At 39.1% G+C, this 24,768-nt stretch overlaps 1 protein-coding gene across 4 annotated transcripts in view; it reads left to right on the forward strand.

Annotated features, from left to right (window-relative positions):
* The window catches only part of LOC139724108 (protein bicaudal D homolog 2-like), a 54,217-nt gene that overhangs the window by 16,739 nt on the left and 12,710 nt on the right, over positions 1 to 24,768 (forward strand). For 3 of the 4 annotated variants that reach the window (XR_011710412.1, XM_071635309.1, XM_071635310.1), the window contains exons 2-3: positions 2,018 to 2,359; positions 3,426 to 5,144. Coding sequence is in view for 3 of the 4 variants with exons in the window: in XM_071635309.1 (XP_071491410.1) it covers positions 2,018 to 2,359; positions 3,426 to 5,144 (2,061 nt within the window). In the remaining variant the exon portion in view is untranslated. Of the gene's footprint in view, positions 1 to 2,017; positions 2,360 to 3,425; positions 5,933 to 24,768 lie in introns of those variants that run through there. The other variant, XM_071635308.1, reaches the window with a different exon arrangement.

Below are 24,768 nucleotides of genomic sequence, written 5' to 3' on the forward strand. Positions count from 1 at the left end.
TGATCTCGGAATTTAGACCTCGGGCAGTCTATTACAAGTTGATTGTCTTGTCTCTTTTTCATTTTTTTCCCTCTCTCCCACACTGAATCATCATTGCCTACATGTGTTCATTAGGGGTCCAGAAGAATTGTGCTGAAGTTTATTATCTTGTGATGACTTGGCCTTTTCTGTTAAATTTGTAGAAGCCTTGTAGAGACATCCATACTACATGTACAACATGTAGATTGATGGGCAGAAGGTGTGTGTAAAAAAAAAGAAGTACAGTATTGAAAGAAAAATTAAGTGTTGAAGATGTATACACACACATTGTATGCATAAAACAATAATGTACAAACTTGAATATTCGTTGTCATGAAAACCTGATTATGTCATTGTGTCTTCAGTGCATTTCAGAACTTTGTAACATTTACATGTATGTCCATACACATTGTATTTTTTTTTTGCTATTTAGATACATGTGTAAAAAGTATATAAAAAAAGATTGAAAAACTACAACCCATTCAGGGTGCTACGTAACTGTCTTTTACCACTTGCCCAGTCGGGTAAGCAGATTTTCAAATTTTTACAAAATACTTGCCCGAACACGAATTTTACTTGCCCGAAAAGAAAGTACAAAAATGTATTTATAAGAAAATTATATAGAAAATCTCTAGTAATTTAAGGGCTCAGTAACACACAATCATTTGAGTAAACATCACACATTGATTCGCATGCATTAGCACATTGGAGTAACAAACTTGGTTCAATCAAGGGTTTTTGTTGCACTGCATCCGGGTTTCTTCACATACAAGTGTTGGAAAGTAGCTAAAATGAAATTTAATAAGTGCATTGCATCACTTAAAGAGTCATTTTCTTTGGGCTTCTATGTGGTTGACTTCATGGGTTTGTAGTTGGGAAGTGAAAAAAAGATGGCTTCATAACTTTTTTCTTGCCCAATTCAGGCAAGCCTTTTTTGTAATTGTTCCAAAACACTTGCCCGACTTTGACTTTGACTTGCCCCGGGCAATCGGGCAAGTGCTTTTGTAGCACCCTGCAAATACTGTAAAACATGATATATTCGCGGCATGAAATTTTCGCGAATTGGAGCCGACAGCCTTTTTCGTGGCATGAAATTTTCGCAAATTGCTACTGAAATTCAATGCATGTAATGTAGACAAAAGCTTTCACGTGCATTTTAATTTCGCGAATTTTGGCGCTCGCAAAATTCGCGAAATTAAAGTGCACGCGAAAATTCCTCGTTTTACAGTAGGTCATTACGTACATCAAATCTGAGACCTTTTGTGACCGTGCACCTCAAAACGAACATAAAGTCGCACACACTGATTTTGCGTGAGGACTGAAAATAAGTGAAATGGGTCAACCTAGCCGAACTTGACTTTTTCATATTTTCTGAAAGAGCGGGTCTTCTTTTACATTATGCTAAAATTTGGTATCATAAAACGGGCAGGAAAGTGTGTTTTTTAGCAGTTTATCTCGAACATTTTTGGTAGAATAGTGTGATTATGTGTGTCTTTAGAATCCCTTTTTCAGTTCTGAAAAACCTTGTCCACACTCTTCACTTTCAACTCTAATAACTTTTGAAAGGATAGTACTACTGCTTCAAAAGTTGGCATTGATTATGGACAGAATGTGTTAATGAGGCATGCTTAATTTCAATTTAATCTGATAATCCCTTCATTGTTGTTACTCTGGTGGTTTACTTCCTGTTTTTTGTCCCATTCATTGCACAGCCAGCACGGTTTGGTAAAGATTAAGCGCTTGAATAGACACTGTGCTTCAGAGCCTCTTTTCTCAGTTCACACTATTCCTGAGTTTGTGCTTTCTTTCCAATATTTAGATAGGTTAGGAGAGTCCATTTGATTTGAGTTATACATCATTTTAAAGCTTAAAGTCTGCTCTTTCAGAATATGGTCTCAACTAAAAATTCATGTCTGGCGACTTTTTGTTTGTTTTTAGGTGCAGAGTCACATTTGTAGAATTTAACAGCCAAGGACTGTTTGCATATTTTCCTGTACAGGCTCTGGAGTCTCAAGCACAATGGCAGAAACGCTACACGGAGCAGGAGGTTCACCACGAGCAGAACCTGCTCCAGGAGAGCGCCACCAGGGAGCGGGACCTCACGGAGCGCCTGGCCGAACTGGAGAGCGAGGGCCGCCACATGCGGCAGGAGGTGAGCCGGCTGCGCGTGGAGAACGAGCGGCTGCACTCACGGCACCACGACATAGTCTCCTCCGTGGAGCAACACGAGAAGGAGCGCAAGGAGCTGAAGGAGGAGCTGCGGGAGATCAAGTTCAGGGAGAAGCGCCTCTTGCGAGACTACAGTGAGCTGGAGGAAGAGAACATTGCTATGCAAAAACAGGTCGGTACCTGCAACCTGTCCTCCTGTTTGCCTTTCCTGCTGTGATACCATAAACGCGGAAGTTTTTGTGCACTTTGTGCTTTGTGATACCAGCACAAAAAAAGAAAGCCTCAAAGCATTTTGTTACTTTGTTTGGTTTAAATACCATGAAGTACTGTAGATTCTAAAATTGTCTAGCTAGTTTTGTCCATATGAATTTATACTGTCACTGGTTAAATGTCAGTAGTGTGTGACATTTTAGAAATGCATCATTCGTCTTACAAAAATTTCAAAAGCAAAAAATATTGATCATGCCAAATTTTCTCTCAGATAGTGAATAGTGCATACCTGTACTTTCTATGGCAGCTGAAATTTGTGTTGAGCTGTTATGCAGTCCTGGGTGGCGTTTCATAAAGCTGTTCGTAAAGTTACGAACAACTTACGAGCGACTGGTGATCAGTTCTGATGTGCTATACATATCAGAATTTCCATAATTCAGCACAAGAACTGATCACCAGTCGCTCGTAAGACGTTCGTAACTTTACAAACAGCTTTATGAAACACCCCCCAGAAGAGGCAACTGTAGTTTCATGCATGCTGTTCATTTCTTCTTTTCTTAAATGAGGTAATGGAAGATATCAACTTAGTCGAGTTCATCTGTATATCTCTAGCCTCCATCCTTGCCACTTTCTCTGTCTAATGGAGAGAAAGATAATACATGCATCTGAAATGTTGCTTGTGGACAAAACTGAAAAGTCATCAAATTTTAAAAAGATCAAAAACATCCGGTCCCTTTTAGGCATCTTCAGATTTTACATGGCGTTGGGAAAAACAGTGCAGTACTTTCGAAAAGTGTGAAGTATGTTTTACATTCTCGTGATTGAAAGTAATTTAGATCAAAGTCTGTTCATGCTTACATTTTTTCCACAACTACGTGCTCTCTATAAGAGAGTCAAACATGTATAGCACTTTACCATGCTGTAAAATGGCATATCAAGATTACCATCAGAGTACCTTTATGGTGTGTCTTGTTAGATGGAATTACCTGTTATTGTTCATTCATGTGCAATTTCATCCTTGTTAACAGAATTCATCTCTCAAGTCGTCCCAGATTGAGTATGAATCATTGAAACATGAGAATCGACGACTTGCAGAGGAGATCCAGTACCTCAACTCCAACATTGAGGACCTGGCACGGCTGAAGGAGATCTCGGAGAAGCAGATTGAAGAGACGATGCAAGCCCTGGAGTGTGAGCGGGACCAGAAGCACCAACTCAAGAAGCAGCTGGACCAGGCTATGATTTCAGAGCTGGAGGCCATCAATGTAGACCTTGAGAATAACTCCCAAATGCACTTCATGGAAGAAGACTACGAAGATGATGATGCTGGAGGCCATCCGCTGCTGCGACGCTTTGAACGGCAGATGCAGGATGATGAGGAGGACGCTAGCATAGGGCAGGAAGCCTCAGACTTATTCAGCGAGCTGCAATCGATAGAAGTAAAAAAGTTGGAGGAGCAGCTTCATCAGCTGGAGTCGGAGAAAAGTGAACTCTCAAAAAACCTGGAGAAGTCCAAATCGGAGTTAGAAACAACTCGTGATGCCCTCCAGAGTTTGTCCGACCTCAACATCTCGAGCACAGATGGAGATACGGAAATTGACCCCTCACAGTATCAGCATTTGGACGAAACCCACCAGAAGCTGTATCAACTGGTCAGTCTCTACAAGCTCCAAGAGAAGAGGTATGCCACTGTGCTTGCTAAGAATAAGGCTCTGCAGAGTGAGTTGGAGAACATGGTGATGAAGGTGAAAGAGGAGGGCAACAAAGTGGAACTCCAGAAAGAGGTGCAACTCATGAATGAAAGGAATCGCAAACAGCAGGACACTGTCAAAGACTTGCAGTCACAGCTTAAGGGTGTCCATGACATGGTGGGGGATGCCCAAGGCCAGCTTAATCTCACTCAAGATGAGCTTGCTGCTGTCAGTGAAGACATTGCACAGTTGTACCATCACGTATGCATGGTCAATGGAGAAGCCCCGAACCGCATCATGCAGGATCACCTTAAGGTCACGAGGCAAAGCAGGAGGGATGGCTTCAGAGCAGAAATTGCCAGCAGACTCAAGGAGGTGTCCACAGAGAATGGTGGCCAGGATGTGGTAGATGGAAGCAGCTCAGATTCTGCAACGTCCAGTCCAGCCAGGAGAGCAGATGATCATGCCAAGTTCAATGGTGACACCATTACATGTTCAACCTTGGTCTCGACTGTCAGAGATCAAATCAAGTACCTGAAGCGTTCTGTGGAGCAAGCCGTTGAAATGTCCCGGCAGCACAGCAGTGATGGGGGTGGAGCTGAGAATGAGGACTTGAAGGAGGAAGTGGTGAAGCTGAAATCGCTGCTCATGACAAAGCGCGAACAGGTTGCCACTCTAAGGACAGTGCTGAAAGCCAACAAGACGACTGCTGAGGTCGCTTTGGCCAACCTCAAGAGCAAGTATGAGCATGAGAAAGCGATCATCGCGGAGACAATGAAGAAGCTGAGAAATGAGCTGAAGGCCCTGAAGGAGGAGGCAGCCAGCTTTGCCAGTCTGCGCGCTATGTTTGCCAAGCGCTGCGATGAGTACGTGACCCAGCTGGATGACATGCATCGTCAGCTGGCATCAGCAGAGGAGGAGAAAAAGACCCTGAACTCCCTGCTCAGGATGGCCATCCAGCAGAAGCTTGCTCTCACCCAGCGTCTTGAGGACCTGGAGTTCCAGAATGAGATGTCGAGCCAGCGGAGAGGCCCACGCAAACACAAACCCTCCAAAGTGAGTGAGAATCAAATGGCTTGGGTGACTAGTATGGGTCTTCCAGTGGCCCACAGGATGGGGCCAATGGGCCCCCTCTTCCCTGTCCCTTTCAGATCTATGCGGCCACCACCACCGCCACACCACCACCACCACCGCCTGCCAATGAGAATGCCGCGCTATCCTTACTCTAACCAGCCTCATTTCTTGTAGTGATGGGCCTTCTTTACACTTGATCTCTGTCCTTTATTTTATTTACCTCAATATGTACAGCATGAAAGGGCTGGATGCAGTTTTTACATTCTAAACCTTAAAGTCCAAACAGCTACATTGTCCCAGTGACAAGATACCGCCTCGAAAATGGGGATGATTATGGCTTGTAAAATGTATTATTCAAAGGCCAATGATTTTTTTCCTCCTTTAAGACAATTCTTTGATTGATTAATCCAATATAGATAATGGTTGTTAAAAAAGTGGAGAAGACTGCCTCCAGTCCTTTTTGGATATGTATCATACATGTAAATGTACTCAGTGATCCCACCAAGTATATAGGGAAACCATACATACTGAACATGTACATCAACATGCCTTACAACTAACCATTATGGATGCTACTAACTATGGTGGTGTATCTACATATCCACACACAACTTGGTGAACACATGGACAGATTAGTGATCTTATATATTTGTACACGTAGCCTTGTCTTGCCACCAAACTAACTCATGCATGTGGTGTTTTTATTGTGTGTATATTTTGGGTATTTGTGGGATTCAACTAACTCATCATACCAACCATCATATACTTACCAGCTAGCTGACAGCGTTATTTGGTGTCATTTCATGAGGGCCCTGAGTCAGTGTGTCCTGAGTGCATGACGACACGCATGCAGTGTTGCATGGTTTGTGCACATAATCAAGAATGCTTTCCATCAGTCAATCAAATCAGATGTTGGTCAATATTTATCCTGTGAGATATCTAACCTCAAAATCTCCACAACAATCAATGCTAGGTATGTAAACCATTTCTCCATTGATCATATTGAACCAAATGTTATTGGTAACTTGCATTTTTGGAAATGTACCATTGTATAAGCTGTAATTCCAAGTCAGTGCAAGGAGCCAGGGATGTGATATGTTTTGACAGTGAAGACTCTGGCTCAGTGTCCCAGTAGGTCTTCATACGACATATGTAAAGTGAACTGCTTTAAGTACAACCAGCTTGTTGGAGATGGCTCACCATGGCGACAGCCAGCAGAAGGAAGAAGTTCTGATGGACTAGATGACCCAGACAGCAGGAAGGAGGAGGAACAAACGGCCCTTGAACAAACTCTTGTGACGATGGAATCCTATCATCTTTGACAGGAAATATATGGAAGGTATTAAGTTTGTCCTCAACGGTCAGTTTGCAATTGTTTGTATATTAAAAAAAAAATGAGTTAGACAATAAATGTATCTCATAGCTCTTTTTGCCTGATTGACTTCTGAAGGCATTTGCTTTGCAGTGGTTTAAAGGAAAATTAATTTAAAAGACAGCACCTTCACACTACTCTCACACTAGAATCAGAATAAGTCAGAACAAACCCCATGCAAGTTCTCTAATGGACTGCCTCTGTCTTTCTACCATACAAAGGATCTTAAACATTTGGCATAGATTGTTACTAGGGAGGAAGAGAAAGTGAAACTGTAAAGCCTTGTAATCACAAAGATGGTTCAAATCAAAACCATGGTTTAGATTTAGTTCACGGAATTAAAAAAAAAGAAGAGTGAAATTGGCATACCATTCACACGCGCGTACGGTATCAGTGTGCGGTTATTATTTAATGTCTGTTCTTGTACACAATCCTTCATATGCATTTTTCTCATTTCAATTTTCAATTCAGTTGTGCTTAATTTCCATCCAGCAACAAAAGGTAATACAAAAACAAAGTATACATTTATTAAATCATATTGGTAACAATCTCTGAGAAATACAAATCATAAAGTTTGATACAAAATGTATGATCGAATCAATGCAGAAGAAATATAGCTTAAACCATGGACAAAATTTAATCTACCTTTGTGAATTCCAGCATATGGGTTTATACTGTGCATGCTTACCGGTACATTGTGAGGCTGGTTCTAGCTCCATCCCATTATATACAAGGAAGTAGAGATATCTTTCCAAGAAGGCTCTTAGTTCTTGTCGATATCGTAAAGATTGGTTTATTGAAGTAAAGTATCACCAAGTGCATCCGGAAGTAACATTGATGATGTTATGTGGTGCGAAATATGAGAAGAGAGTCTAATAGGCCAAATTCAGAATCGTGTAAAGCTCAGTGCAAAAACTAATGTGTTTTTTTTTTTCAAATAGCTGTCGAATATGCTGTAAAATTCTTTTCTCATATGCCATATGTTTTGCTCTAGTACTATGCCATTTCTTACCCGTTGAGTTTACGCATTACAAATCTTGTCTGTGCAGAACCACAAATGTATTATTAGTATTTTTCTATGTGCCATATCATGCAGTAACATGTAAGATGAAACTACCACTTACATTATAAAATCTTGAAGCAGGGGGAAATTCCCTAGTTTGCATTGCTGGTAATGCCTCGAAAGGAAGTACAGTGCTTTGTATATGTGCCACCACAAGAAATGGGACACATTCTGCGAGGAATAAGTGAAAATGATCTCACATTTGATAATAGCCACTTTCAGCATTTGAAGTCTGCAGCATTGTAAAGGCAATGAACAATTTTCAGAAGATTATGAGCACTCCGTGTATACAATTGTACACATAGAACATTGCATCCAACATTGGAAGAGTGAAAATGTAAAGCTGATTATATACAATTGTACAAGGATGAATACCTTGTGGCCATTCTGTACAAAGCCTACAATGGACCAATGAGAGCAAAAACCAGTGACAGCAGGGCAGTTTTATTCATGCCCAGTGTTCATTTCATATGCACTGTACTCATAACAGTAGTTGGATGTAGCCACTGAGTTACATAATGAAGGCAGGAGTCTTGGCATTTGTTATATTTAGCCATGCCAATTAGGTTGTGGAGATTGATGCCTGCGCAGGAGCAGAGTTGATTGATTCACAAGAAGTGACGTTCCCTACATAACCTCCATAATATGATCGCAAATGTGCGTTGCCACACGTTGTTATGCACGTCAATAATATCTAAACCTGGAGGCGAAGCCTCTGAATCTTGTTGAAACAATTTGTTCAGACAGATGTGATACAGTTTATTGTATTGTCCTTGATGCATGTATTGTTCGCTATCTGCCGACCACAAAGCTGGAAAATATCAGTGAATGAGACTGCCCACAGCTGTAGCAAAGTATTTCCATTCATCATCTGCATATGAATCGAGATTGTAAGCAATTTGTCTACATGGTTTTACAAACAGCAAATGCTCATATTTTGTTTCATTACACTATGTAGGTCAAGGTTATCAAGTCTAAGAGAGTGCTTTTCCCCCATCGCATTTAGTTTAAATCCGAAGTGCAAGCCCTCCAGAAACATGGGCGTAAGGGCATACTGGGACATAGCAAGTGAGGTGCAAGCACATGCACACTGGAGTATTGTAATCACCATGCTGTTCTGCCCATGATGACAATTTCCTGTTTTCCTTGAGAAATCACACCAGCTTTATTACAGATAAGTATCGTGTCCTGAGTTGTTCAGCATTTGGCTAGAACTAGCCCAAGTATATTGAAAAACCCTGTGTGAAGTCTGCTGTTGATTGACTTTCACTGTATAAGCTTACAACAATCCTGACATCCATAATGGAGAACATTGATATGCCCAATCTGTTTCAGCAATAGTTGAGGAGAAATGATTTGGCTTGTTTTGTATTTTTCTTTTCTTTATGTTGCACTCCACTAGTATTTGCTAGAACAATCTCAAAGTGTGTATTTGATGTGCTTTGTGTGGTGGTGTTCTAGAGTGACCTGTCCTGTTTAAAGATTAATTTAAGTCATGAAAATGAGATCTTAAAAGCTTTTCTAATAAAGTGGTGGTGGTGGTTAATATCTATGCAGTGAAGCTAGATGATAGGATTGATAACCATTGTACATCATTGTTGCTTTCCTTTTTCTTAGAGGGGGTGCAAAATATTAATATGTCTAGATCCATTACTGCAAGATAAACTCTTTCTTTAGTAATGACAGTAGAAGATACCCCTTTATAGGGAAAAGTACTCTACTGCAACTCCCTCAGATTATACATTATTTTCCTTGTCGTTGATCAGGCAGCCTCTTGTAATCCTCAATTCCATTAGGGTTTGGCCAAAAAGGTCAGATCGAAGTGATGAAAATAGCAGCTCTGTACATGTCATCTTCACTGAAGTACAGTGCATGGGGTAAAACAAAGTGTCCGTGCAGGACACATCCCACACCATGTCAAATGAATATGAGAATGGAGCAGTTCTGCCCTTTTCTGATGGTGCTTAGAAACTGAAAAATACAAGCAATGTTGTGAAATTGTACTGTAGGTAACAGTCCAAATGAGAATGGAATAACTTTTCACTTTTCATGCCTGATTCAAAGTCTGATTCCCATTTCTCATCTCAAATGATGTTATTGCGAGTCTCGCTGGACTGAGATATCTCAACTGTGTTAAAAGGGACGCTTTGGGATCAGGAGATTTTATATGAACATGTGAGATATTGAGATAGCTTCACTTCTGCACTATTTGAGCAGTGTCAGGGTCATACTGCAGACTTTACAGACCAAGCTGTGAATTTGTCTATTGACTAGACTGGAGAATATAGGGCCCATGTCTCACCAGACTTGCACATTTCCTTCAAACAATCTCAAAACCCACAAAATTTATACCGGTAATAACCCCCATACATACACCCATCAAGCATGATTATGCACAGTGAACACAAATTCTGAATGGCATGCTACAATTCCAACTGTTAGAATGCTGCATGACAAAAATGACATACCTTCCATTATTGTTGGGTTGTTTTCCATACATGTGGTTGGTAATGATTTATTGTGGATTTATTTTTTCTTGCATCAGATTTCCTCCCTTTTCTTTTCTTTTTTGTTTGATTTATCCCCCTCCTTTTTTTCTTTTGTTTGGTAAATGGCATGCCGAAGAAATTGTTCGACACAAAAGTCTCAACTTTGCATGCAGTTGTGCATGTGTGTATTCTCAGATTTGATCCTGGTGGTATGTAACAAGGTCGCGACCCCATAATCAGACAAAAGATGATTCTGAAGGGATTTACAAACGAGGTATTGGGGTCAAAGGGAAACAGAAGGTGAATCTATCTTCTTCCATATGTACATGTATGCGTTATATTGGGGTTTCAGACTTTCAAAAGATTGTGTTTGTAATTGCATCTCTAAGGAGTTGTTATGGAGTCTCCTGGCCAACTGCTATCTGCAAGAGACATCCATGTATAATAGCTGTATCACAAATTCTGTGGCCTTTCAAACAGACAACTCTGTATAAACACTTTCCCTGGAAGAGAGCACAAATGTAAGTGTAAGCATGCACCATGAGTACACTTGTAAAGTGAATACAAGATCAGGTTAGGCTCCACCTCATCATTCATGATGGAGAGGTCAAATCAAATAAAAACTTGAATAAAAAGATAATTTTGGGATTAAGATTGGTCAAGTGGGTCTCAAGGTATTTGTTCAGGAGAGACACCACCAGTATTTAAGTTTCCTCTCAGTCATACAAAATTTATTTGATCAGCATGAAACATGTTTATGAAAAGGCTTACAAACATGTTCTTTTGCCAGTCTGAAAGCGTTCCTATGTCAAGGGGTGTCAACATTGGGCTAAATGATCAGAAGAATGTATATTCTGTAAAACTTGTGCAGAAGAGGCCCTTGTTTTCCCCTCCTTGTTTGCTGCTTATGTACAGCAGATATGGATGCATAGTGTTCAGAAGTAGATAATTATGATAGAGCATGGAGCAGTTTCAAATGCGATCACTCACTCAAGATGTTGGTACATGTTTCAAATACGTTTTGGTTTGGAATGACATAGTTTGCTGTGGTAGTGGTGCACTATTACTCTGCAGTATATAGGTCCTATCCGGTGAAAAGATCTTGATTTTACTGTGTTCCTGTATTTTATGAGCCGTGCAAATAGGGATAATAAATGCCTCTTTTACCTGACATTGATGAAGTATCGAAGAGTGGTAAAGCAAGCAATTTGTAACCTATCGAATTCCCCCAAACCTTTAAACTGCAGAACTATAGGCTGAAGTATGAAATATCAAAGGTTATGTTCATTGTAAAAGAAATATATATCTATGCACTAATTTCAAGAGATTGGATTAAGTTTTCAGAGCACAAATTCAAAATATACAGATGTCTATACATATATATTAAATCTAGTATTTATGTCTGTTATCATATTTATGACATGATGTGTCCAGTGACAGAAATATTGCTGTGTTTTCATTTTAGACGCTACAGAGAATAGAACACAGTGTATATATGCTGATTGAATGCAGCATCCTACGCAGTTACGTATAGTTGCAAGTGTAAGTGCTGTTGTTTTTGATATGTCATGTTTTAGATTGATTGGGCCTTGCTTTGCCAGTATTATTTATGTAGCTAAATTCATTAATCTGTCCATGTGTTCATATCTAATATGTGGAAGAAATATTTTCACTATTTCACCCACAGACACACACATACACACTTATACAAATATATACACCCTGGTATATATACAGATCTTGTAATGATAAATCTTTGTTCAGTATGAAAGTCTTGAGAGAATAAAAAGTAAACCATACTCTGCTTTGGCAAAGGAGATGAAAAGGAAACAATTTTGTTATAAGATTGAATTCAAAAGGGAATTAAATACCAAGTAAAAGTTGTTTGAATGATTTCAATTCATTGTATACACTTGAGATGTAACACTTCGCGACTCTGGTGCCATGTAGAACGTGTAAACTGATTGACGGTACAAACTTTTGCATCTCACGAGAGTGAAAGAAGAATACTGATAAATCTCTGCGTTTGCAGCAAACAACCAACTTGCATTGGTCACATTTGTTGTTCAAAAAAAAAAAAAAGTGAGGAAAAGGAAATAACGTTGGTGTTTGGGACCTGAATGTTTCTCAGAAATAATTGGGTTTCCGTATTTCCGTGTGTAATCAAGTATCATGAAGGATAAGATTTTACAGAGACTCTAAAGTTGCTAATCAGGATATGCCGTCTATTTGACATTGAGGTTTTGTGCAAAGAACCTTTTATCTATGCATGCATGAAATTGGACATTTTTTTTTCCTGACATGAAATACATAACATTTGCAGGATATTGTAGTGTGTGTGTAGGTGTATGTACCATGTTTCTTTGTCAGTAGCTGTATGCATTGTGTGACAGTAGAACATATTTATCTTGTATGTATTAAGTATGTTGTAGTATAATAACTTACTGTTGTTAAAGAGAAAGAAAACAAGATTCTTCCACTCTGTAAATTTATGTGTAATTATCTTTCATAATACTGCAAATAAAGTCATGTGCACATCTTGGCCGACTGACTGTACTGAAATAGGAGCTGATGAAAGTCTCGTGCAGATGCGTGACAATGATTTTTATGGAATGTGCATGACAAACATACAAATGATATCCACTTCCCCTCTCCAGTCCAAGGGGAGAGATGATTAGAAGTTGTTTGGCGCTGGTGGCACATCTTTCATTGTCAATTGTAATGTTTAACAAGATGTCTCATTCAGCTCCTATTTCAGTCAAATATATCTACAACTGTATACTCAGCAATACTTGCTCATGCATCTGCATACTGTATAGTGCTAATAATCTTGCAATTTTTTAGCTTAAATTGTCTTCTTTTTTTTAAGGGAATAGTGCATTTCAGTTTATGTAGTTGTTGTGAAGTAGTTTTTAATTTGATTGGCTTCTTGTATTAAGAAAGATGAAAATAATTTTCAGAGTATAATATTTATCTTTTGTTTATATTTATTCCTAAAGGACAGGGATCAAACATTGAATTCCATCATTGTTGTGTTAAGAAATGTTGTGATTTAGTTTACATTTCCTTTGAAAACTTTGTTGAAATTGATAATGATGACTTGATTTTACGCATGTTCATTGAATGATAATTTTTAGTGTGTAAACATATTTGTCAGCACATGCTATTGTAGAGGATTGGTTTGTAGATCTATGCTTCTGGCTAATAAAGAATAGGCAAAACTGAGTGAAAGTGCTTGAAATTTGTCAATATCAGTCTTTGAAATTTCTAACACTGTTCATGAAATGTTGTACTAACATCACATCATATATGCCAGTGTAGTCTCTTATTTTAATCAAGCTTTAGATCTCTCATCATCATCATCATTATCATCACTGATTCAAACACTCTTCAAAAACTATCGGAAATATCAAACTAAATATTTTCAAACTTCTATCACATCATCATAGTGATCATATAGTTGTGTACAAAACTCATTCTCAAAGACTTTTTCCCCCCACATTTTCTCCTTCATTCTGTACCTCTCAAGAGAGGGCTCAAAACTTTCCATGCTCTTGCTCTTCCACACTGCCATCGGGTTCGCTAATATACCGCATACTGTGTAAGCCGTTATTTTCGCGTACAGATACAATATCATATTTTCGCGAATGAAGAGGTCACAGATATTTTCACGAGATGATGTCTTCATGAATTGACACCGAGGCTTTAGTAGTTGCACCATTACCCCAGCGCATGGCGACATTTTCATGTGCTGTTAAATTCGCAGTTCAACAGTGATTCGCGTAATTCGCGAAAAATCAAACCCCTCGCGAAAATAACAGCTTATGCAGTATACAGGTTACCTGGTCTGCTTGGATTCCACGCTGATTTATCATTCCTGACATGCTCCTGCTTCTTCCTTTGCCCCAAGTGCCCCTTTAAAAGAAGACCCAACATTGGATGTGGTTTGGGTGGCTGGGCTGTGGTGGTAGTGATGGCCGAACATCCATTTATTTATGTCTGAAGCAGCTCCAAAATAAAAATAGCTGCCTCTGGCAGATCGACAGTTTGTCGATCAAAGTCAACATGGGTCAGATGTGTGGCCTATTAGCTTCACCATCATAACTGACAAGTTTTTTTGTTTGAATGTTGTTTGATTTTTGTTTTCCTGCCTAGTCGACCGATCAGTTGCAGCTTTGATATCGTTGTTGTGTGATGATAACAACAGTACATCAAGATAAACTGTGTGACTTTCATTTGAAGTGCTGAATGCATGAACATTCCAAACATTTTGGATCAGTGAAACTTGGGAAATATACAAGTGAAATCAAAACTATTTGCTACAGATTGAATCCTGCGGAAAGTACCAACTCAGACATGAACACATATACATGTAACTAGCAATGATTGCAATCAGAAAGATATATATGTTTATATTTGATAAGGATTGTTTTATTGCACATTTTCTTTTCCATGTAAGTTCCATATTGGATTCCGGGTGTGTTTGATCTTAATGAATTAAAAAAAAGGTAGAGGACAAAGCATTTTCTTTTTTCCAGAATTGCTGTTGATTTGAATTAAGTTTTACTTCAAAATGGCCACAGGTTAAGAATAAAAAATAAGATGGCATGCTAGGTATTTGGATTTTGAAGGGAGCAGGTTAGCAAATCACACCAGGCGTTTTCACATCAGCCCGATAAAAATCCAAGCTCGAGATATTTTTCGCGATCACAAATTAGCGCGCTATTTCATTTCCTATTCACATCAGCCCAAAGAGAATTAGCCCGAAATTTTTTCGAGCTAATTCGACAGCTGAGCATGCGCAAACAGTGTGGGGTATACCAGGAGAGCGCATGCTTTCGGGTTACACACGCTAGGCATGATGGGATGCATCGCGCTAATTTCTTGAGGCGATTTCACATCAAATAGCGCGCTAGTTCGCTATGTTATCCCGCTATTTCAGAAATTTCCCGAGTTGGACTCGAGAAATTTTCTCGATCAGAGCGATACAATCAGTGCACTAATTTGTGTTCACATTATTAGGTAGCGCGCTATTTCATGATCGGGTTAATTTCCCAAGTCAGAAAATAGTGCACTATTTCGAAACATCGGGCTGATGTGAAAACGCCTCATGATAATAATAATAATGATAATAATAACAACAACAACAACAACAATTATAATAATAATAATAATAATAATAATAATAATAATGTGATCTCAAGATATCTGTAAGACTTTCAGATTGCTGAAAAAAAACATTCTTTTTATGGGGGGAGGGAATATGTATAGAGAAGCAAAAACGAGATTTTATGCTTCTATGCAGATTAAGCCTTGATACAAAAATACCCCAAAAAAAGACACATATGGCAGGCAAGTGGTTTCTTTGTTGCGTTGTCACTGCGACTGGGCAACTACTGTAAAACGAGGAACGTTTGCGTGTATTTTAATTTCGTGAGCACCAAGATTTGTGTAATTAAAATGCACGCGAAATTTCTTGTCTACACTATTTGCATTGTACGCCAGTGGCAATTCGCGAAAATTACATGCCACGAAAAAGGCTGTCGGCTCCAATTCGCGAAAATTTTGTGCCGCGAATATATCGTGTTCTACAGTGCTGTAAAGTTGGTTTTTTTTTTCATTCATAATTTGAATCATATATTTTCGTGAATGAGATGGTGACTGAGGTTATAGTACAATCTGTAAGTGCACTAATGCCTGTACATTTGTGACTTTTTTGTGTGTGTTGTTTAGTGATTCGCAAAACTTGTGAAAATTAAACCCTCAAGATAATATAAACAGCTTTTACAGTATGTTGGCACGGACAGGAAAAAAAAAAATCCCACTCCATTTTATTGCACACACACGTCAAGACACTTTTATTCATCTTAGCCATACATTATTCACAGCACAAGCTTGTCCGGCATGTGTTTTTGAGTATTTCAATTTCATTAGCTGCTCGGACTTTGGTCAAACAAGAGCCAAATGAACTGGAAATTTGGGTCAATGCAGCTACGGAGGCAGAGTATTGGATGTTGTACCAGAACCTGCTCTGAGGCAGAACAGATGTCCCGCTGTACTATGTGAGCGTCATCTGTACATATGATAACGCAATGCATCCATGTGTGGGATGGAGAATATTTCTGTCATATTAGAGAGGTCATCCGTGGGGCACAGGGGCTACAGTGGGCTGGCTCAGTAGCCAGTAGCAAATGAAATGACACCAGTCTGATGTAAGGCCTAGACTCCAAGTACAGACTCTTCACACACAAATATATATAATCATCTGTGATCGACTGTATTTACCTCAGTGGTTACACTATACAGAATTGACTAGTTACCACCATACCCCCCTCTCACAAAAAGGGAAACAGACCAATAAGTAATATGAAGATATTTGAGCCAGTTTATCATGCCACAAAAACGACAATCAAAAATCAAAGTGTTGATCCATGTGGTAACGTCAAGAGGAGTTAAGGATGAAAGCTGCTCTGAATGTGTGACCCAGGATGGTGAGAGTGTTTGCATTGATTGTATAAAGATGAATTTGAATGTGACTCCGTTTAGAAGCAGATGCATTCTGGTCAGATGGAAGGAAAATGCAGATACATGTACCATACAGAGATATTTGAACCCCATACACCTCGTTGTCCAAGCATCTTCCACAAGCCTTCTCGGTTATTTCAAATATATTTTAAGGTTCTGAAAAGTGATGGAAAGGATGTTCAATCTTTACAATCAAAATATCTGAACAGTAACTACTTCAATTTGCTTTTTTAATTCAATTTATTTATTCATAAAATCACAGTCAAGATATTCACATAATCTATGATAGATGTGTGAGTTAAAGGAGGAAGTCATGCAAAAGCACGGGGCTTTCTGTTTAACATCTTAGAAGCCACAACTACGATATTGTGAAGTTTTCCCCATGATTTTCCAAGTGTTTAATTGTAAATAACACTTTAACACTAAATTTTAGCAGTGAAGAAATATATGTTATATATTTATCTATTTGTGCAAATGAATTTTAAAAAAAATCCCACTTTGAATACCATTTAAATCAACCTCCATGAGCCATCCATTTGAGTACCTGGTATAAAACATGGTCTCCAGCAAAGATCTGCATTTTGATTACAGTGCAAGCATTTGAGGAGTGTGGCTTTTCTGCGGGAGTGGTTGAAAGGTCACCATAAGCTCCGCCCTCTCCCCCCCCCCCCCCCCAAAAAAAAAAAAAAAAAAAATGCGGTTCAGGGGTTAATCCGTTCACACGACAGTTTAGTTCAGTAATTTTGGTGAATGTTTGATTGGAAAACACTTCTGGACCATCATTTGTGACACCATTGGAATTATGATTCAGATCACCCTGCATACTTTCAGTTTGCATTCACACAGCAAAAATGTGCAACTTGAATCATGATTCTAGTGATGCATCATTACAATCATGTTTCAAGTTATACACTCTGGGTGCACATTAAAGCACTTGTCTAATATTTGCCTTCTCCTTTTTTCCTGAGCTTCAGTTTGTGACAAGCAGTGCAAGTGCCAGAAACCACACTTTTTTTGTGGTTTGGTAAATCTTTCTGTAATAAGATGCTACTATGTAGTATTAAAGTTTTCTAAGATAGAATAAAAACAAAATCGATAGAAATTCATTTTAGCCCATTGATGTGCATGTATAAATACGATAGTTTTGGTTGCATAATTTTCAAAAACCTCTTAATTGCTAACCTTATAACCATTTCTTATATTTTCAACATATCTTAGAAGATGAAAGTTCCTTTCTGTCTCTCTCAAATTGGCGTTTTCTTGATTTCTTTCTGAATTGCGCACCAAGATAAAGAATTCTACCTCAAAATTTCCCCTTCCCGTAATCAGCAGGATTCTGTATATGCCATTTATTTAGCTAGTCTAATATTTTGCAAATCAGGACTTCCCGATAATTTCACGAGTGGTCAAATTTGCGCTTGTGGAGTATAGTACTGAACAGGAAAATGTATGTGTGCACATCACATTCGTGTGATTTTAAATTTGTAAAAATGAAAACGTCGCGAAATATTTGGTGTATACAGTAATAGCTTCATGGTCTCACTTCCTCCCTACCCAACCCCCCCCCCCCCCAAAAAAAAAAAAAAAAAAAAAAATATATGAGAAAAAAGAGCTGGATTTAGAAGAACTAAATGGGCACAACAAGGGAATGGAAAGGTTGAAGAGTTTGGTCAGCATGAATTGCAGCTCTCTCAATTTCAGAGCCATAGGACAACACAGGATATGGCTGAGACTGTCGATTGAAGAAAACAAAACACATCAAGTCAGTGAAGAGGGCAGTGGGTATACTGTAGATAGGATGCTGGGATTACACACAATATGCATGTTTCTACTGGACACCTCGTATCAGCTCGCATTACTACAAATTTTTGTCACCTGCATCACCCCGATTTTACTACGACCTGAGCCGTTTCTACGGAGCAATTAAATGTGCAATGATGCGGGGTAATGCAAGGGAACTTGCAACGTTTGGTGATTCAGGAAGTTGCGTATTATAGGGTCACTGATCAGGTCGTGGCGCACTGCCTTGTGACCAAATAGACCATTTCTGTACCGTATTGCAGTTCATGGATGTTTCTTTTCCGACAGCCTACACTGTACAACCAATTTTAGTCACCTGCTCCCTCCAAGTAAGTTCCTTGATAGGCAGGAAGACTCTGAGTAGTTGCTAGGTAGGGCAAGTCTCTGGCAAGCTTTGAGATTATTAAGAGTGACCTTCGTGAACAAAGCAGGCGTAGAATTTGAATACATTTACCAAAACAACATGCAGAATCTCCCAATAAGAATTCGAGACATCCGGCATGCTGCTAAGTTTGTTTTCCCGCTCCGTTTCTGCTAATAATCATCCCTAACATTTTCTTGCATTGACCACCTAGATAGGTGGAAGACGGATCACCTCGCATTACCTTGCATCACCCACTATCCAATATATTTCTACAGAGGAAAAATTTTAGGTGTTACCCTCAACTCTGCGCATCTTCTCTGTTTACCTGTTATCATCCACTACCCAATATATTTCTACTGAGGAAAAATTTGAGATGTTACCTGCATACCTGTATAGGCCCATCATCTAGCATCACCTCATATCACCTTGCATCACCTCAAAGTTTTAGCATCCAGTAGAAACAAGCTCAGTGTTGCCTATGGTAGGTATTGAAGGGAAAGTTAACCAGGAGAGCATGTGACATGGAGGTGTTGAGTCTCTGTGGATAAGACTACATGACTCCCAATCATGGGGTTCCTGGTTCGGTGGTGGGAGTGGGTGTTCCCCTTTAGGCACGGCTCTTTATCCTCATTACCTAGTATTTCGGAGGGGATGTAAAGCTGTTGGTCCCTGTGGTTGCCTACTTATGAATACATGAGGGTGCATCTCACCAGAGGAGACTTTGCCGCGACTGTCACGACTCGTAAGACAAAAAAAAAAATAGCTTGTGCTATCACCAAGAAGGCAACTCCACAGCAACTTAAGAGACATCTTCAAATCAAGTAATAATTTATCTGTCCAGAAGTCATGGAGACGTTGCCACGACATCTCCGAGACATATTCTCAGTTGCGGAGATGTCTTTGTAACATCTCCGGTACTTCATTAGGATGCCAATGGGTCTCCACATAGTCACAGAATCGTCTTGGAGACTTCATGAGTAAAAATAGTCTCGGCCAATTGGCCGCAGCTAGAAGGAGATGTCGCAGAGACCTGGCAGAGATGTGTCTTGTGACCAGCTGGAGACTGGAAAGAGTCCTTGGAAAATCAAACATGTTTGACTCTTGTCGCAACTCCCTGGCTACATACTCGGCTACATTCCAGGAGATGTCTCTGAGACCACTCCATGACCAAGGAGACTCGAGTTGTCACCAGGGGGGGGGGGGGGCATTTCATGAAGAGTTTTGGTCGGATATTTTTCTGACAAGCTGTTATAAGCTACTGATATCCTTGCATCTGATTGGCTGAGAGCAAATTTGTCTGACCAATATGTCAGACAGAACACTTCATGAAATGCCCCCGAGGTCACCAACTAGTCTCCAGCCGAATGAGTTAACGGCCATGTGAAATACATTTAAAGTAAGCTCAACTAACCTCAACAATGTGATGAAAATATTGATGTGATCCGAACATCATATGAGTTTCAGCAAAAAAAGAAGACAAATCAGAAGATAATCATACCTGAGAGACTGACACTTGAACCATATGATACGGTTAGAGTGCATCCTCGAGGCCCGTGCATAGTTTTTGGAATGAACAACTCAATGAGACCAAATGTCATGAAACTTCTTGACATTTACTCTTTCAAGATCGTATTACAAGAACTATTGCATAGTATGCATGGAAGTAAAAAAAAACACATGTAACTCACTGGTGAAGAATGTCTCAACATGAATTTTCTTACCAAAGAGTCATTCTAGTCAACCTGCCCTTGTCTGGTAGGTGCTTTATCATTCTGTCAGTTTTCGTTTGCTCATTTGATTTTTACTCTGCTATCTAGCCCACAAAATGAAGGATATACTCTATCAACTAATAAACAAAATTGAATAGATTTTCTTGTGTCTAATTTCTCATTTAACGAAAGCTGCACTTGGGCTTTGAGAAGGAAGAATGATCGTGGGACTGATGTCGTAGAAAGATGAAACCTTTCATACTGACTTACAATGTCCCATATGTCAATATTTGTTCAAATGAAACACAATCCCGCAAGACTTTGCTACATATTGCACAGATATCAAATGCCATAATAGGTGTATGTTTGGCTAGCCAAAGGTTGCTAATGCCATATCAATTATGAAACTAAATGACTTTTGTGTTAGCTCATGGTGTTGATACATGCAACATTTCCAGGAACTCCTTAATTTTATACAGATATCACACGGGGTGAATCAAAAAAAGAGAGAAAAGAAAACAGTAATTCGCATTAATCATTTGTTTAATGCAAATGGAGAATTGTTCACAGATGGTACCACAAGTTAGTTGAAATAGTAATGTATATGAGGGTCCCATTGTTAGCATCTTTATTCAAAGTCATAATTTATCTGGTTTACATGATATATTTCAGAGTTGTTACTCTATCGCGCAGGTGATATGCAAATTAACTTGCAGTCTCAATATCTCCATAAGCTTTCCACACTGTCTTAGCTTTGTACAGAAATGTCATACTGAAATTTTAAAAAAAAAAAACTCTGAAAGATGTGTCCATCAACATAGACACTATTTTCTCCATCTTTGCAGATATTTGTCATTTCACCTTCTGGTGGAGTGTGTGCAAGACGAGTCTAATCCAATCCCTCTTTGTACTGTATGCAGTCCCAATATCCTCCATCATTGACCCGCGTGCGATGCACTCCCGTCCCTGGAAGACGGATGCATGTTTTCCGCGAGAGGTTGCTAGCTCTGGCCCGTAGCCTCTTTGGAGAAAATAGGATTACACGCCGAGGAAGTTGTGGTTTTGGAAGTACATCTCAGATTAATTTGATCAGAGTGCATTGGGCCAGGAAGAGATGTGAGGGAAATGAGATTCCGGTTCTTCTCCCTACCCCCATCCCATTACCCCCGTCTCCACCCCCCCCCCCAATCCTCCGCCCCTACATCCTCCGCCCCTACCTTATCCTCGTCATCCGATAAACATCGATAGAGCATCATATGATTAGCTGTCTTAATTAATATCCATGGATGACAGCCAACTCATGCGCGCCTTGCTCTCTCCTTCCTGAACCTGCATAATATAGAACAGGGTCAAAGAGTTAGTCAAATATTTGTGAATGCTTCAGAATCTTCAGTGTCTCATCAAGGGGTGGTTATGATGATGTGTGTGTGTGTGTGTTTGTGTGTACATGTGTGTGTGTGTGTGTGTGTGTGTGTGTATGTGTGTGTTTGTGTATGTGCTTGCATGCATTTATGGACCAAGTGTGGGTGTGGTTGTGGGTGGGTGTGTGTGTGTGCATTTGTGTACGTGTGTGCTTGTGCAAATCAATCTGGAGATTATTCATTCCCCTGTGATTAGGAAGATAATTAGGTGATGATTTGGGTGGAATATTCATGACACAAAATGAATGTGAGGGATTCCCAGAAGGAGATATAATGGAAGATGATAAGGAGAATAAATGGAAGCAATAAAACCTGGGCAAAGTCCTCAGGGAAATAGCAAGGGAACAGAAAAAAAAAATGATAATGGGAATTTGGGTGGCTTTCATGGTCATGTGAAGAAATGCATCATGTAGCATGTGTGCAAGTCACATCCTTTATAGCCCTTTCAAGACTGCCACTAAAAATGACGTGGATACCGCATATAGTGTGGGCCTGTATGTAGTTACCAGTGGGATTTACACGAGAATTATGAGTATGGTTGTAGGATCTAAGGATTTTCATCTTTTTCTTTGTGTATCTGTGTGTGTGCAGCAAAAAATACATACATGTACCCAACATTTCTTGATTTAAGTACCGGTAAACACTTTTTATTGTATACGTTTTTCTAGAACTTTTGTGTTTGATCAATGCACCGGGCAGCATTTGGAGTAAATATAGGGATATCCCTCATGAACTGTTCGCATGAAATTTTAACAAGCCTCATTTTTTTTTCCAATCAAACTTGGTGAGTGGTGAAACATAGGGTGCTCCACATATAGGAATGCATTAAAAACAATGTTGTCATGACTAACATGTAACTGTTACCAGGAGAAGGTGCATTGTGAAGATAATCTAGAGAAAATCTAGCTTTCTGGAGATAGAGGGAAAGTCAAGGGAAAATGGCTCATGTGTGCATAGAGAAAATGAGTGAGAATAGCATGATAGGAGGCTGGGATATATGTGTAGTTTGAGAGTGAGAAAGCACTGTAAGATATCAAAAAATAGAGAAGTCAACAGTGGCTGCACACTGATTTATTGCTTCCTACAAATGTTTTCTAGGATGTATCTGTTGGCTGTGGTGTGAGGGTGTGCTTGTCAGTTGGCGTGTGACTGTGAGCTGAATGTTTGACATTCTCATCTATGTTGGCACTATGTCACCAAAATGTCATTAGGACACTCGAAAGCCAACTGCCCCTAACCTTCTTGAGTCATTCTGTGAAGTGACTCATGCCAGTACTGCCGTGGAGAGTGTACTTTTTTTTTTCACTCGCTCTCAGCTCAGACAAGGAGACAACCATGCTTCTGAGGGATGCAGTGAGTAGGCCCATATGTAATGCCAGTAAAGTACAGAGCCCCACATGCACAATAATTTGTGGGACTGGGGAGAAGATTTGCCTGTGGAAAAGCATGTCAAACAAACATACTTGTTTTTTTTTTAGGGGGGGGGGGTGATCATTTTTCCCCCTGTGTAGGTACAGGGATTATACAGTTCCATTGAGTAGGAAAACAAGTTGAAGGTCGATGGGAAATTGTATGAGGAAGCTTTGTTATTATTGACAAGGTTTTCTCATGTCTTGATTTACTGTATATGCCATATATTTCGTTGGGTTTTTATGTTCATGAAATTTGTGAGTGGGCTGTTATTCGCGAATTTTCCAAAAAAAAAAAATTCAACTCTGATCCCGACGTGAATGCAATCTGAACATGTACATTTCCTTGTCCATTGTAGTAAACCACAGTCACAAATTTTACCACTCGCAAAATTTTGGAAAGTCTTGATTTGCAAAAAATTAGTCTTGCTAAATATATGATGTATACAGTACTTAACTTCGATTTTTAGGCTGCTGAACCTCTGTAATGGACGTTGCCAATAGTGATCTCGGTCAGGAGATAGAATTTGTCCCTTTTTTGTATTTATTTTGATTATATTTTTTGCGGGTTCCAAATTACTTTGATAAAAATCACCCAAAATAAATATTGATTTGGTGACAAGGCTAAAATTTTCTCAACGGTTAAAAAATAATTAAATTTCAGAATATTTATATTATTATTATATAAACAACAGTGAAATGATGTGGAATGCGCACTGCTCACGAATTCTTTTTTTTCCAGCCTGGTGTAGAAAGAGATTTAGATTTGGCATTCAACTTCCAGTACAGACTTATACTTTGTCAGGTGGAGAAAGTATATTATGTAGATATGAATGAACAAGAAATTATGATACATGGGAAAGGAATTTTATGTGTCTCTTTCAGCTTTATTTACAGCCAGTGTTCTTGAAAACATCCTCACAAGTTAGAACAGGGATTTTAAAAGTTGTGAGATTTGAATCCTCGTGGGAGCATTGGCCAAAAGCATCACTTACAAGGTAGCGTGCAGCTGTAAAACCTAATAGGCTTGTTACTCATTCAAGGTTTCTTGGAGGAGGAGAAAAAGATTAGTCAAGGAGCTTTCCTTTTAATAGACTTGCTTGTCCAGCTGAAGCTTGAAGTTTAATGGCAGAGTAGTCTTGTACTTTCTTGTGTGCAAGAGTCTGTCCTGAAAGGCTAGCTCTAATTTCAATGCTGCTGTTCTCCACTTAGCAAGGCATTTACCGTTAAGTGGATCAAAATGAAATGAAATACAGGTCTAAAGATTGCCCCTAAGCGAGACCTTTGTGAGAGAAACAAAGAATTTTCATGATACAGAGATTTAAATATATATATATATATATATATATATATATATACATATATATATATATATATATATATATATATATATATATATATATATATATATATATATATATATATAGGATCCTATACCTAAAAATTGTAAACAG

Source organism: Diadema antillarum, unplaced genomic scaffold (genome assembly GCF_040938485.1).
Source record: "Diadema antillarum isolate AM-2024a unplaced genomic scaffold, OU_Dant_1.0 scf00000207, whole genome shotgun sequence".
NCBI classification, from domain to species: Eukaryota; Metazoa; Echinodermata; class Echinoidea; order Diadematoida; family Diadematidae; genus Diadema; species Diadema antillarum.